This window comes from Halichoerus grypus, chromosome 8 (genome assembly GCF_964656455.1).
Source record: "Halichoerus grypus chromosome 8, mHalGry1.hap1.1, whole genome shotgun sequence".
In the NCBI taxonomy this organism is placed as follows: Eukaryota; Metazoa; Chordata; class Mammalia; order Carnivora; family Phocidae; genus Halichoerus; species Halichoerus grypus.
This window is the reverse complement of record NC_135719.1, coordinates 125334040-125351035: the sequence shown is the minus strand read 5'-3', so window position 1 is coordinate 125351035 and position 16996 is coordinate 125334040. Positions and strand designations below refer to the sequence as shown.

The 16996-nt window shown below is 37.7% G+C and overlaps 1 protein-coding gene across 3 annotated transcripts in view; it reads right to left on the bottom strand.

Moving 5' to 3' along the window:
* Positions 1–16996, bottom strand: part of YLPM1 (YLP motif containing 1) — a 73315-nt gene that overhangs the window by 38884 nt on the left and 17435 nt on the right. For all 3 annotated transcript variants that reach the window (XR_004924260.2, XM_078053963.1, XM_036114443.2), the window contains exons 5-6: positions 3400–5520; positions 693–813 (exon numbers count right to left, since the gene is read on the bottom strand). Coding sequence is in view for 2 of the 3 variants with exons in the window: in XM_078053963.1 (XP_077910089.1) it covers positions 693–813; positions 3400–5520 (2242 nt within the window). In the remaining variant the exon portion in view is untranslated. The remainder of the gene's footprint in view (positions 1–692; positions 814–3399; positions 5521–16996) is intronic.

Genomic DNA, 16996 nt, shown 5'->3' with positions numbered 1-16996 from the left:
GGTGACATCATGGTGGCCGCTGGTGTTAACAACTATGTATGAGTATTATGTGTTAGATTGGGATGAAAGGGAATATTGAAAAATGAAGAGTTAATTTCATGAAATGGTTTGAGTTTTTTTCTCTCGTGTTGTTATAAAGTTATTTGCATGAAAACATTTTTTAAAGCCCATCATTGGCATAAAGGTAAAAACAACAAACAACAACAAAAATGAATGCAAAACAAAGGGAGAACTTGATCAAACAAGTCTTTAACAGAACTTTACTGCCTGAACTGGGGCATAATGTTTGATCTCTTCTGTAGCTGAGGAACCAGTAGCCCGAGGAGGTGGGGAGACTCGGAGGCTCACAGGAACAAGGTTCATGGGGAGCCCCTGCACTGCCCAGATGAAAAACAGGACTATTTGAACAAAAGAGATTATTAGGAAAATTCTACAGTTTTGTGAACATGAAGCCATGTAGCTCAGGTGTGCTTGGTGTACTTATCAAAACCTAGGGGAAAAATGCATCTGTCACACTTCTGACCACATTTAAAAGATTTTCAAAGGTCAATTACCATTAGCTTTTTACTTTCCCCAAATTTACATTTTTTATAGAGGAAATTTTATACTTACTACAATAGAAAAAAATCAAACAACATACAAACATACAAGGTAGGAATCATTTCATTCCCTGAACACACATTTTCCCATACCGGGTACATTCCAGGCCTTGAAGATGCGTTCTGCAACCTCGCATCCTGGGGCGGCAGATGGTCAGGCATCTGGGGCTCCGACCCAAAGTCTTTCATCTTTTGAAGCTGTTCTTTCTGTTCCCTGTGAACAAATAAAATTGCCATGGTACATTAAGGCATGTTTACTCCATTCCTAAGTGACTACAATTGATATCAAAGAACAAAAAAGAGACCTAAACACCTAGTTCTAAAACCCTCTACAGTGCCCACAGAGCACCTGCAGGGTAACACTCTTCTTGCCTTTATATAGCTAACTGACCAGTCATCTACAACCTATAAATGACTACAAATTATTAAGGATCTTCAAGGGCAGAATCTACAATCTGCCTCATTAGTCTATTCTAAAATATCATCTACTTGTCATATTTTTCTTTCATTGAACAAAAAGTTCTCTCGCTATATTTTTTGTTGAAGACTCTAGACCAGTGGTTGCAAAATGGTGGCCAAATATGGCCTAGAAAGTTTTTTTAAGTTTGCTTTCACATCAGTTTTTAAAATCGGAATTAGCTGCCATTATTTACAAAGCAAAATATTTCACATATAAATTCAAATTTTAAAGGGATTTGGTAATAATGAATTGGCCTATGTTTCCACATGTCAACAATGAAATGATTGGAGTAGTGGCTGTCCACTTTAGATGAAGCAGTTTGCCACAATCCTCATCACACTCAGTAAGTAGAGTTGTACTGGCCCACTTTCACTCATTTTAGTTACTTGTCTGGTTCTTGTGGGTATTTTAGTCTATGGCCCTACTGTATACAGTGAGAACAAATGTCAGTCTATATGCTTACAAATAACACTTCATATTCCTAAAGAGTAATTCTATAACTCTTCATGCTAGTCTTCAAATCTCTGGTCAAATTCCCTTTTTTTTTTTTTAACTTTTCCTTACAATGCCCACCTTAAGCAGGTGTAACATCTATAACCTCTTCAGACCTTTTACAATTTTTTCCTTACATTGGGTGTAGTGACTCAAATAGATACAAAATAAGGGTCAAATATAAAGTTTATTTTCTGCCTCATATAAATCATATTATGACTTTATACCAACACAACATAGCTTACTTGTATTCAACTATGATAATTCTTACCCATCACTTCATATATTTTAATTATGTTTATGTTGCCTAGAAAGAGCTTTATAAAAAAAGATGGTGAAGAAGAAGCACCTTTTATCCAGCATTTCCATATAAAGCAATAATGGATGAAAAGGAAATTTTAAAAAAGAAAAGGAAAGAAACCTTGGCAGCTTGGTAACACCAATCAGCTTGGTGTTCTCCATAAACAAAACAGATTTTAGAGCTGGACAGACTGCATTCAAATTCTGGGTTTGCCACTGATTAGCCAAGTGGACTTAACCTCTCTGAGCTTTAGTGTCTGTGAAGCGAGGATCTTTGCAGGCCTTTGAGATAAAAGGATTTGAGACAGGAGGACTGAGATAATATACACTAAACAATTAGCACAGTGCCCCGCACACAGTGGGGATTAAATTAAAGGTGTCAATAACTTAAAAGTGAACAGTGTAGTAACTAAATGTTCTCTAGCATGCTTTCACATCTTCTTTGTGAGTAATCTGGAAGAGTCCAATCTCTCAGAGCATATCTTCTATAGACAGAAATCTGCTGTGTTGCCTGACAGACCAGATGTCTCATCTTCACCTACAGGTGTTTTTCCTCATTATACTTTTCTAGTCATAAAGCTTCAGTTATAATTTCAATTGATATAATCCACAAATGTAGACCAGAATTGAAAAATAAAGGAAACATAATACACTGGAATATATCAAAAGCTAACCATTAATTTATTTTCTCAAAACACTGTTAATTCCTAAGAAATTACTCAAAAGGTGACAATCTATCAATGACTCCTAAATTCTTATCTCAGGATTTGGTTGGTTTAGGGATTAAATGAATATATACAAAGTACTCAGTATAGTTCCTGGCACATAGTAAGCATGCAATGTTAGCTTTTTTTTTATTGCTACTACCTGGGAAGCTTTATATAGATACCTATACATAGTTAGGTGATTGCAAATCAAGAAATCCAAGATCTATTCTCCATTTCACAAAGAAAATATTTGATTATGCACTAACAAGTAACATCCTCAAGTAGAGATATCTGCTTCTAGTTATAAGGAAAGATAAAACACCCCAGAAAGAAAGTATCAATGGTTAGACAAATCTGAGGATGCTTTCAGGTAAACCATTCTTAGCTTCAACAGAGAAAAACCTTACAGCACTTTCCAAAGTTTTATCAAAGATTAGTGAATATGAAGTCTATCAGATCTAATACCAAAGAACAAAAATGCCTCCTGGAAAAAAAAAAAAAAGATATGTTACATATGAGCTCTGTGAAGTCCAGAGCACTGGAGAGTTGAAGTTTGACACCTGAAACACGCACAAGTATAATGGTATGTCAGCAACACATTTATAAAAGCCAAGAGTGGCTATCAAATTTTCAGATTTCAGGACATAAGCTTACAATTAACACAGTTCCTAAATACATATCCTAACCCTAAAACAGCACCAAATGGCCAGGTTACAAATTTAAAAATTACAAGATAAGAACTTGAAGCAAAATTATTCCATTCAAATATATCACATCACTTTAAAAGAGCAGTCTGCATGTGGTTTTGACTAAAAGAAATGATCTTAAGTAGTCAACTTACCGAAGCATTTTCAGTTCTTGTGCAGCTTTCAAAATGATTTCGTGCTGCCTCTGACTGAGAACCATTACCCCTCCAAGGCCTTGGTCAGAGTCTAAGTTTGTATCCGACCCCATCATTTCAGAAGAATGATGTGAGGAGGGCATATGTTCCGCCATGGGGGAATGTCTATCCACATCAGATGGGTACCATCTGTCTGACAACCGTTCTCTTTCCCAGTCCATTCTGTCAGGGATATAATCTCGCTTTTCCCGCCATGTATCTCCTCTTTCTGGATACTCTCGGATTCTCAACTCACCCCTATCACGAAAATCTCGATCATACCCATGGTCTCGATTTCTTTCTTCTCTCCATCTATCATCCCGATATCTATCCAAAGGTGGAAGAGGTGGGAGGGGTGGTAAAGGTGGAAGAGATGGAATATCCCGTTCACGAAACTGTGATTCTTGTTCATCCAGTGGTCTCCCATAATCTCTGTCCCACTCATTATCCAAATTTCTATCATACATATCCATGGGTCTTCCAATCCGATCCACATCCCTGTCCAAGTCCCTGTCCATTTCCCTGTTGTAGTCCTCATCCATATCCTGATCTCTCTCCCAATCATCCCACCAAGGGCCTCGTCTATCTCCATCATGAGATCGAGATGGTGGTGCTGAGAACCTGTCCTCTCTGTTATATGGATCTAGTGTATCTTCTTGATAGTCACGTTCACATTCTCTCCAGTATCTTTCTCTATCCCAATCATCAAGTCTTTCTCGTTCCATTGGAGCATTTCTACCATCTAATGGGAACTCTTCATGCCCTCTCTCTTCTCCATGGTTCCATGGAGCCCTAGGAGGCTCATCTCGGTGATATGGATACATTTTTTCCCCACCATCTCCTGGTTCTGGTCTAAATGGACCTCTGTCACGACCAAAATCTGGTCTTCCCAGTCCCCTTTCCCTACTGCCAGGCCCTCGAGGTGGTCCCCTCTCCCTACTCCCAGCTCTTCGTGGTGGTACTCTCTCCCTACTCCCAGCCCTTCGAGGTGGTCCTCTCTCCTGACTGCCAGCCCTCCGAGGTAGTCCCCTTTCTCGGCTGCCAGCTCTACCCCTGTCCTGGCTGCCTTGCAGACCACCCGGCACTTTCTCCCGACTGCCTCCTGGCCTCATCAACCCTCTGTCTCGACTGCCTTCTCCTCTATTCATCTTCTCTCGACTGTCTTCTCTTCTACCCATCATCTTATCACGAAAGTCTTCTTGCTTGACCAACCCTGGGCCACGGCTGAGCGCCTGGCCTCGACCTCTATTTACTAGTCCTTTATCCCGTGTGTCTTCCATTCTGCTTTGCCCAGGACCTCTGTAAGATGAGCTGCTGCCTCGATTGCCTTCTAACCTATTATCTCTATTATCTGGCCGAGGCAGCCCTTTCTCTTGGCTGTTTTCTGAATGGGGCAGACCGACACCCAAAGGTTTAAAATCATTATCTGCAGTTAATGATGATGACGTTGTCACTGCTGCTCCTCCCTCCATCCCCCCTGGTTTTGAGGGAAAAGCAGATTGAGAAGGTAGAGGTTTATTTGCAAGGGATACAGGCTGAGTAACAGCTTGGGCTTTGTCCATTTGAGTCTCCATACTTTGAGAATTCTGGTCCCAATTAGAAGGCTCTATGGGCCCTTCCGAGACTTCGCTTTTAGGTGGCTCTTGTTGAGAGTCGCTTAGATTCTCATTTGACTGAGCCGCCTTGGCATCCTTTATATCTGCAGCAATGGAAAATGTAGCTGACTGCATTTTAAAATTCTTCTGCTGGTTACTATTGGTGTCTGCTAATTGTTCTTTGTTTCCTGAAAGAGGTTCTGCTTGTGATTTAGGTTGCTGCTGATGTTGCTGTCCAAAAGCTGGCTTGGGGCCTTTCCACTGTGGTCCACTCTGTCGAGGACTGAGGGATGTATTGGGGGTAATATAAAACTGAGATGCTGGCCCCCGGGGAATCATTCCCCATTTGCTTTTAGTGCCCTCTGTTGGGTGACCTTCATATCTGGGTCTTGGCCCATCGGGGCGATTTCCTTCAAAACGAGGCCCTTTGGGTCTCGGTCCTTCACACCTTGACCCTAAATCCTCAAATCTTCGAGGACCATCAAATCTACAAGTAAAACAAAAGATATTACTCAAGACAGTAAAGCAGAAAAAAAATATTCTCCATGTAAGAATATTTAAGGCAATCGTGCCTTAGAATCTGTTTACAAAAATGACTCTTTCAGTCATCATATAAATCCTGAGGCATCTATCTTAGAATCAGTACGCTAAAATGGCAGTGCTCAGAAGGTCTCAGGACAGGCTTTGGAAATCATGTCAGTAATTCACTTCAAAACATCTCCTGCAGCAAGTCACTGATACACTAAATTGTTAAAAAGCAATTATAAACATTGTGACTTAGTAGACAGAAAAGTCCACTCATTTTTAATGGGGAAAAAAATGCCACAGCTAATTCTGAGAGTACTTTCAGAATTAAAATATAACTAAAAACTAAATAGGAAACAATCAGTAAGATAATATAGGATGATTATAAATATTGTTGGAACTAACATTATCATCTGGACTAACTGATAAAAATTCAAAAAGACAGTAGCCAGCTGTATCTTAAGAGTTCACCCTGACATTTTAAAGTCTGGACAGTGCCCTGAAAATTTGCTATGGACCTAATTGCTCATTCTGTAAATTTTTAGTGCACATCCCCTGCCAAGCACTACAGTACATCCAAGGGATATACAAATAAAATGTCATCTGTTGCCCTCAAAGGGTTTACAATGGAGGAGAAAGAGAATCTAAGTGTAAATAAGGTGCAATGACAGAAGTCTATCTGCATATAACAAGGGCAAGAGAGGAGGGGATGTTCAATTCTACCAGAGTTGGGGGGGGGGGTTCCTGTCCAATAAAGGCTTTATACAATAGATGATGCTTACATTAAGTCTTGAAAGACAAATTCTCTGAGGCCAGGCTAACAGAGCATATTGGCGATAAGGGAAATGGGTGGCAAGGAAGTGGTTAAGGAAACACTGTGAGGAAAGGCAGAGAAGTACAACAGTTGAGTATGGCTTTGGCAAAGAGGAGACAGAGTAGGGAGAGCTGGGAAAGGAGTGGAAAGGGAGGGAACTAAGAGACAAGGCAAAGAGTAGGCAAGAATCAATCTCTAGGAGACCTTGTATGCCTTGTGTAGCAGAGACTACTGGTGCCCCTCCAATGGCCATTCCCCCTTTTCCTACAGTAACTGAGCCTCTTCATTTTTAGGTGGACACAAAGCTAGCCAAACTCAAGACTGACTCTCTTTCCCAAATTCTCCTGCAGCTAGAACTTGTAGCCATGTTCTTGCCAATGGGCTGAAAGTGAAAATGACCAGCACGTCCTTCTGGGTTATACCCTTAAAGGGAAGGGCACATCTTCCTCTTCACCCTTTGATTTTTCATGCTGGCTCGGACATGCTGGTGAAGCATGTTGGACCATGTAGATAAGAGCAATATACTAGGGGATGAAAAGTAGCAAATTAGGGGCTCCTGGGTGGCTCAGTCGTTAAGCATCTGCCTTCGGCTCAGGTTGTGGTCCCGGGGTCCTGGGATCGAGCCCCGCATTGGGCTACCTGCTTGGCAGGAAGCCTGCTTCTCCCTCTCCCACTCCCCCTGCTTGTGTTCCCTCTCTCGCTGTGTCTCTGTCAAATAAATAAATAAAATCTTAAAAAAATAAATAAAAAGGAAAAAAAAAGAAAAGTAGCAAATTAGAAGGAACCTGGCTTCTTGACATTACCATCATATAAGTGTGGAGAAAGAATAAACCTCTAATTTATTAAGGCATGTGACTTTAGATTTGTTACCATAGGTGAATTAATTTAGCTGGGTAAGAAGTTGGGAATTACTTAATGAGACTTAGAGTCACTACAGATGGTCTGATTTTTAAAAGATTGCTCTAGCAGAAAAGTAGCAGATGGATAGGTGGGAAAGTTTATTGTAGATTGTTTCCACAATTTGGGTAAATGAAAGTGAAGCCTGTTCTAAGGCAGTGACTGACATGAGGATGTAGAGGAGATAAAAGTGAGAGATGTGAAAGAAGGTAAAATGCATAGGACTTTCTAACAGGTAAGATTAAAATGATAACAAAAGGGAAGAATTTAGGATGATTCCAAGGTTTCTGGCTTAGGCCTAAACGGATGATGATACCTTCCATGCTTTTAATGAGAAAGAGAAGAGTTTTTCTCTTATTTGTTTCGGAAATCAATGAAGAATAATAAGTTCAGTTTCAGATAAAACATTTATTTCCTATCCCTGTTGACATCAGGCTTTGCTGGTCTAGAAGTCTTTTAGTTTCAAAGGGAGGAATGCTCCCATCAGGGGAGACAACAGTAACTCCCATTAAACTCAAGTTGAGACTGTCACCTGGCTACTTTGGGTTCTGAATCAACAGGCAAAGAAGGGAGTTACTGTACCGGCTGGGGGTGATTGGCCCTGAGCTGCAAGAGGAAACTGGGTTACTACTGCACAATGAGGGTAAGGAGGACTGTCTGGAATGGAGATCCTCTAGAACACCTCTCAGCACTTCCATGTCCTGTGATTAAAGTCAATAAAAAATTACAATAACTCAATTCAGACAGGACTGTCAACAGCCCAGACCCTTCAAGAATGAAGGTTTGGGTCACTCCACCAGGCAAAAAACCAGGACCACCTGAGGTGCATGCTGAGAACAAAGGGACTACAAAATGGCTGGCAGAAGAAGGTAGTTATTTATAAATACCAACTATGGTTACATGACCAGTTGCAGAAAGGACTGTAACAGTTAGGAATATTTCTTCCTTAATTTAGTATGTTTAAATATATACATATGTATTAGTCAAATATCTTTGGCTGATTTTTCTTCCTTATCATCTAACATAAGATGTATTAATAATAGTTAATTTTATATCTCAGAGTTTAAATTACAGAGTATCAAAGAGAGAGTGTGACCCAGCTAGAAGAATGAAGATTTCTCCAAAGACAAAAAAGGGACTTTATATCCTTTTCTGGGGAATAGGTAAGAATCTTTTTTCAGTTGTCCAGGGATAAATATTTCATGTCAGATGCAGAAATCTCCCTTGTGACCCATCCTAATCAGAAACATATAAGGGAACTCTGGGAAAGGTACTACAGCCGAGTCAAACTGACAGAACACAGAGTCATCACAAGGAATTTCAATATACATAAACCCATTATAAACAGAAAAGGGACCGCCAGCAGATGAGAGTTTTGTTTTTAAATTCTGGAAGACAAAGAGCAAACATGAGTGGTAACATATGGAGCAAGAAGAAGCTTAGAAGTTTAGAATGCTGGTAGTAGAAGGGGATGCAATAAAAATGGGCTGGTTTGCTCACAGAACCCCAGAGAGTCAAAATTCTTAGATACCATGAAGGAGAGGAATAAGACTTCCGGGCTAAAAATATGTAAATTAAAATCTATATTCATGGGGCGCCTGGGTGGTTCAGTCATTAAGCATCTGTCTTCGGCTCAGGTCGTGATCCCAGAGTCCTGGGATCGAGCCCCACATCGGGCTCCCTGCTCTGCCGGGAAGCCTGCTTCTCCCTCTCCCACTTCCCCTGCTTGCGTTCCCTCTCTCTCTGTCAAATAAATAAATTAAAAAATCTTAAAAAAAAAATACAATTCAAAGCACTTAAAAATAAATAAATAAATAAATAAATAAATAAATAAATAAATAAATAAAACCTATATTCAGAACCATCAACCAGACTTTCTTTAGGCTGAATGTCCCTAAATTCTTGAATCTGAGGGCCCTCTAACATTAGCAGTTCTTTGCCCTACCACCTAAAACAAAACCTGAAGTTACTGAGTGGGAGCAACAATAGTTGGTAAGTTCCCCACATATACACAGAGCTTCCAATTAGCTTGTCTGTGTCCCCCACTCTTAAATATAAATGGGTATTTATTTTAATACCTAGATATTTGAGGAATGTCTCCAAAACAAAAGGAAGAGACCAAAGGTAAACAAGGTCATAAATCTGGAGAAAACAGAGATAATGCAAAAATCAGAAGACAACTAAAAAAAAAAAAAAACCCAAATAATATCCTCAGATTCTTAAAGGTACTGTACCTATAAATCAATTTGCTATATATAAAAAAGGATCAGAACCAAAAGAACTACAGAAGTTTTTTAAATTCTCCAAATAAAATGCAATAAAAGGATTAGTAGTATCTCAGAAAGTAAAACCAAATGAAAAAGAAACAAATATAATCAATCTAGCAGGTCCAGAAACCTACTAATGAGGAGTTCCAGAAAGAAAAAAACAGAAAACAAGAAAAAAAATTAATAAAGAAATAGGATAAAGATTTAAGAGTTAAGAGATTCCCATGTCCAGACAGAAAGGGCCTAGCTCACTAAGTACCCAGTATCATTAGTAAAACAAAACAAAACAAAACCGACTATGAACTTTCAGAATACCAGGGGGAAAGTTTCTGGCAATAGGGAGAAGTCAGCTAAAAAGGAAAAGAATCAGAACAGTACAGCACCTACACTAAGTGACAGAAGAAAATAGGATGATGACCCTAAAACCTTGAGGAATAATTATGTTCAACTTCAGTGTCTGGTATGTAAATGGTGTTAAACAGTTTGGTACTGGCATAAAAACAGACACACAGATCAATGGAACAGAACAGAGAGCCCCCCCGCCAAAAAAACCTGCACATATACAGTCAATTACTTTATAACAAAGGAGCCAAGAATATATGATGGAGAAATGGAGAAAGGACAGTCTCTTCAATAAATGATCCTGGGAAAATCGAACAGCCACATACAGAAGAATGCAACTATAGTGCCATCTCACACTATACACAAAAACTAACTCAAAATGGATTAAAGACCTGAAAGTAAGAACCCAAACCATAAAACTCCTAGAAAAAAACATAAGTGGTAAGCTCTTTGACATAGGTCTTGGCAATGATTTTTTGAATCTGATATCAAAAGCAAAAAGCAAAAATAAACAAGTGGGACCACATTAAACTACCAAGCGTCTGTACAGCAAAGAAAACCATCAACAAAACAAAAAGGCGACCTACTGATTGGGAGAAAATACTTACAAATATTATATCTGATAAGGGGCTAACACCCAAAATAAAGAACTCACACAACTGTAGCAAAAATACAGACAATCTGATTAAAAAATGGGCAGAAGATCTGAACTGATATTTTTCCAAAGAAGACATACAGATGGCAGTAGGTACATGAAAAGATGTTCTACATCATTAATCATTAAGGAAATGCAAATTGAAACCACAATGAGATATTACCCCACACCTGTTAGAATGGCTATTTTCAAAAAGACTAAAAATAACAAGTGTTGGCAAGGATATGGACAAAAGAGCTCTTGTACACGGTTGGTGGGAATGTAAATTGGTGCGGCCACATGGAAACCAGTATGAGGGTTCCTCAAAAAATTAAAAGTAGATCTACCATATGATACATCAATTCCACTTCTGAGTATTTATACCTGAAGAAAACAAAACAAAACAAAACTAACTTGAAAAGATATATGCATCCCCATGTTCACTGCAGTATTCACAATAGCCAAAATATGGAAATAACCTCAGTGTCCATCGATGGAAGAAGGAATAAAGAAATTCAATACTGAAGTGAATATTATTCAGCCATGAAAAAGAATAAAATCTTGCCACTTTTGACAACATGGATAAACCTTGAGGGCATTATGCTAAGTGAAATAAGTCAGACAAATACTGTATGATCTCTCTTATATGTGGAATGTAAAAATAAATAAATAGAAAAAACCTCAAAGATAGCTCATATCTATGAGATAGCCCATAGATACAGAGAACAGGCTGGTGGTTGCCAGAGGCAAGGGTGGGGTATGGGAGAAATGGTTGACCTAATTTTGTTTTTAGTTTAAATAAATCAAAAAATTTTAAATGCTCAACTTCAAATTCTATATCCAAATTATTAATCAAGTGTGAGGTTAGAATAAAAACATTTTCAGACACACAAGACTCAAAAAATGTACCTACCTCCAACCCACGGTCTCCTAGTAAGTTACTTGAGCACGCATTCTGGGAAAAAGAGACACTAAACCACAGGAAGGCATGAGATTCAGTAAACAGTGAATCCAATCCAGGAGGATAGTCAAGGGAAATGCTGGAGTAACAGCCATATGGCAGATATTTTGGGCAACCAACCACCCAACCCAGCAGGTGAAAAGAAAGAAGACGCATAAATTTGGGAGAGAGATCTCCTCAGGAAAAAAAGAGCTGGTGTTTTTGAGACTGGGGTTGGAGAATTATTTTAAACATTTTTCAGGAAGACAATCGGAAATCCTAGAAAAGTCATTACACTAAAGAAAATATAATTATAACACACTGCTTATGTCTACAGCAAACATGGTTTACTTATCTAAAAACAGTGATATAAATATATTAGACAGATGGGGTTAAAGTAGTGTAAGAACCAATCTTTATCAGACCTGGAAGTAAATATATAACATTTAAAATGTGTAAATCAAGAAAGCAGAAGCATATTATTTAGTGATAGGAAGGTAACTACCAAAAGAAACAGCTAAAGAATTAAAAGATGTCATCAGAAAACACATCCAGGCTGGCTGTTTTGCTTGATTTTTAAAAACTTTATGTATGTTCCGCTTTGATAAAAATGTAAAATGAATTTCTTTAAGTGGCACAGAGAAATTAGCCCTAAAGAGGAGGAAGAAGGGCTTCTTCTGAGGCTAGAAGAAGAAAGATGAGGGTAGTAAGGTAAGGTAAACAGAAGGGCAGGAAGTGAATTTCACTGGGCCTGAAAGCCTCGATTTTCTCTGGGAGGCAGGAAGCTAAAATAAAGATACAAAGCAAAATAAAAATGTTTGCGGAGACAAAGAAAGCAGCACTAGTACAGATGGTCTCTGCAAAGTGGTGAAGGCTTGGCACAGTTATTGTTGGGCAAAGGGAAAGGAGCTGACCAGGGACTTGTCAAAGGATGCACCTCAATGCTTAGGATGGAGGCCACTCATTTACTTATTTACCTATTTATGATACTGTTTCAGGGCTTGTGATGGCTTAATTCCTTTTCTTGAAGTTACATTTATTAATTCAAAGTGCCTGGAAAAACATCTTAGATCATTAAAATTGTGTAAAGATATCTGCTTTGTATTTAATTCAGCAATCATTAGTTCATATAAGTGATAAGAGAAGACTATCCTCCACAAGGTACAGGAGTCAGTAAGAACCCTTGTCCACTCATTACCCAGTATTATGAGCAAATTTGAATACAAATGAACTGCCTTCCTAACCAAACTGTGAATGCCTTCAGAATTTTATCCATAACTGAGACATTCTGGCATAAGCAACAGTGAATGAACACCTAACTGTCAGGCACTATGTTAGTGCTGGAAATAAACGGATACTTAACTCAAGGAGTTCATAGTCCATGGGAAGAGTGAGGCAACTAAATCAACAATGAGCACACAATTTGATAAAATGGGACATGTTGGCCTTGTTCACTGAGGTATCCCCAGTGTCTGACTCACTGAAGGATCTCAACACATAATTACTGAAGCACTCCCTGCCCCATAGGGCAGGAAAAATAGGAATTAGTAAAGCAAAAACTGACAGGAAAGGGATTCCAGACAAAGAGAAGAGCATGTGTCAAGGCCAGAGGAAAGGATAAAGGAAGGAAGAGGCACTAACAGATGAGATAAGGAAAAAGAGCACAGTGGCAAGGTTATAAAAGTTAAGGAACTCATTACTGCAAGACTCATGCCTGCACATACATATGCAGTTTCCTGAAAAGGGAGGGCACTTTGCTTTCAGATTAAACTGCTGATCAACAGCCAAAGGTCATCATTTTATTTTTATTTGGGGGGTGAAAATGTTAAAGCAATTGAAATATACTTTCAACACTACATGTAAATGGCAATTATTTATCAATACTGCACTTTCAAATTTTCAAAGCTCAAGGATGTAACAAATGTTAGACTATCAAAACCTTTTGTATTTATAAAAGTAAAGAATTTTTAAGCCTTTGCAAAAGAAATATATTAAGAGATACTCAATTTAAAAGTGTGCACAAAAATAAGTCATATTTACATCAATACAATGAAATGCTATGACCTTTTTAACATATAAAAACATTTGAAATAAAGTACAAACATAGCATATATTCACTAAATACAATCACATAAAAACACATGCATTGCCCATTGATCAGATGAAAAGAAAAACAAATATTTGGTGTTTAAATATTTAGAAAATTTTTGTACAGTTAGGCATTTCATAAACTTCTAAAAAATAAAAACCCTAAAACTAGGTATGAAACCATTAGAGGTATGTATAAAACTTTTAAGATTTGACATAAAAAAACAGACTCCAAATTGGGTATAAAAACTTAAGAGGTATGCAGAAATACAAATGCCCTTAAACAAGATAACATCTTATTGTCACAACAGTTACTAACCATACTCAAATCAGCTGACCATGGGATTTACAAAATATTAAATTCTGGAATCAAATTCCTGCCCTTTTAGTTTTCATGTGAGATAATTTTTCTAATTATTTTCTAATATGTATAACCAAGATCCTAAAATCAAAATTCCCCCCAAGAGTAATCTCTATAAATAGGAACAACCATGACATATGAAAGCATAGAGTAAAATTATAGTGTTTATAATCCCTTGCTAATCCTAATAAGACAGGTACAGAATGGAGGAGGTCCACAATTTCAATCCGAAAACCAATCAAAAAGTATGTGTGACAGATCAGAAGCCGAGATATTACAAAGATGTCAATTCTTCCGCAAAATGGTCAACAGATTCTATGCAATGCTCATGAAAATTCCAGCAGGTTTCCGAAAACCGACAAGCTGATTCTAAGCATCACATGGGAAACAGAGAGGACCAAGAATAGTCAAGTCGCTCTAGATCAGGGGTCAGTAAACTATGTCCCATGGGCCAAATCCAGTTAAGAGTGATTTTTTACATTTTTAAAGGTGAAAAATAAAAGGAAGAAAGAAAAATATTTGACGGAAACCAAACATGGGCTGCAAAGCCTAAAAATATTTACCATCTGGCCCTTCACAGAGGAAGTTTGCCAACCTCTGATCCAGAAACACAGAACTGGAGGACTTACACTAAGAGATATCAGGATTTATTACAAAGCTACAGTAATTAAAACAGGACACTGGTGCAAAGATGGACAGATAGAGTCTAGAAACAAATTCACACATATAGTCATTTGACTCATGATGAAGGAGATACTACCAAAGTAGTAAGGAAAAGATGACCTTTTCAATAAATGGTGCTGGACTCAACTAGTTAGCCATATGAAAAATAATAAACCATGACTCCCTACCTCATACCATACATTAACAATCAATTCTATATAGATTGTTGACCTAAAAATAAAAGGTCAAACAATAAAAGACAGCAGATAAAATAGGATAATGTATTTATGGCTTTGGGGTAAACAAAGATTTCTTAAACGACACAAAAAAGCACTAACTATGAAGGAAAAGATCAATAAATTAGACTACTAAATTAAAATCAATAATTTCTATTAATCAATAATTTCCATTAATCTTTGGGGTTCCTCTGGGTTCACTGGATCCTAATTTTAGAACTGTTTTGTTTTGTTTTTTTTAGACAGTCTATTATACTCACACTATAGTATAAAGAGAATGGCTAAAATCAACAACACAAGAAACAACAGCTGTTGGTGAGGATGTGGAGAAAGGGGAACCCTCTTGCACTGTTAGTGTTGGAATGCAAACTGGTATAGCCACAATGGAAAACAGTATGGATGTTCCTCAAAAAGCTAAAAAGAGAACTACCCTTTGATCCATGAATTGCACTAGTAGGTATTTACCCAAAGAATACAAAAGTACTAATTCAAAAGGATACATGCCCCCCAGTGTTTACAGCAGCATTGCCTACAATAGCCAAATTATGGAAACAGCCCAAGTGCCCATCAACTGATGAATGGATAAAGATGTGTGTGTGTGTTTGTATATATACATATACGTACATATGTGTGTGGTGGAATATTACTCAGCCATAAAAAAGAATGAAATCTTGTCATTAGCAACAATGTGAATGAAGCTAGAGAGTATTATGCTAAGCAAAATGTCAGAGAAACACAAATACCATATGATTTCACTCATATGTGGAATTTAAGAAACAAAACAAATGAGTAAAGGGAAAAAAATAGGCAAACCAAGATAGACTTTTTTTTAAAGTCGGCTCTATGCCCAACATGGGGCTTGAACTCCTGACCCCGAGATCAAGAGTCCCATGCTCTACCGGCTGAGCCAGCCAGATGCCCCCCTTCAAGAAACAGTTTCTAACTATAGAGAAAAAACTGATGGTTACCAGAGGGGAGGTGGACAGTGGGGGGTGGGAGGGATGGGTTAAATAGGTGATAGGGATTAGGAAGTGCACTTGCTGTGATGAGCATCGGGTGTTGCATGGAAGTGTTGAATCACTGTATTTTAACACCTGAAACTAATATTACACTGTATGTTAACTGGAATTTAAATAAACACTTAAACCAAAATATTTTATTTAAAAATAAAAAACATGACTTTTTTCTTATAGGCTTTCCCAAGAACAAAGAGAAAATTTAGCTCTTAAAAAAAAAAAGAGAGAGAGAGAATAAAACTTATATTATCATGGAATTACTATATGGGTCCATTAGATCCTTTCATAAATTTAAGATACATTATGAGATCCTAAGTGACTTTTTTTCTGTATCTTAAAACATTCTGCAATTTCCTTATCCTAGAATTACTCACTCATCATTGCTTATCAATTATCCCCAACTATGCCAAAGAAGATTAAAATACAAAGATAAGGAAGGAATGATGGATTTGCCTAAAGGATGAAGCAAAGGTGGAAACAGCTGTCACCTCACCCTGCTTTGTAGTGCCCAAAATATTACAGCCTACTTTTAGGCTTCATTGAACACAATTGAGAATTTAGAAATTTTCATTTCCTGACTAGAATGGCAAAGAAAAGTGAGAGAGAAAGCTGTGTTAAAATAAAAAAATAAACACAGAGACAGAAGCACTCTAGTCTCTAATAAACATGTGAAACTGATCATATCAGTAAAATCTCCAACTGTAAGTCCTCAGATGACAGTACCCTAGATTAATATTCTCTACTCAACATTCGATGAGTGAACAATATATTTCTAAGGACAGAAAGGAAATGTACTCCCCACATAGTTATTAAACTGTAAGGATGTCATTACATAATATTTTGTGCCAAGAAGCTGGACCATTCTGCTTTGCCAGAAGAATGTGTGACAGGATTATTTCATCTTTTATGTTTACGTTTATGTGCCAAAATTTACTTGATGCAGAGTTTTGCTCTTGTAAAATTTTTATAAAAATTTCTAATAAATTGTTTTTCACTATCCCTTTACTGTTACTTCCATAAATTATTTGTAAAATTACTTTAAAACGTGAAAAGTAAAAAGGGTCCGCTGGATCTATACAGTACTTTCTTGGTATAGTGAGGATAAGAAAGACAAAGGGCTATAGAGTAAGAAATAGTTGAGACAATCTAGACAGAATGATATCTAGTATGCATAATGAAC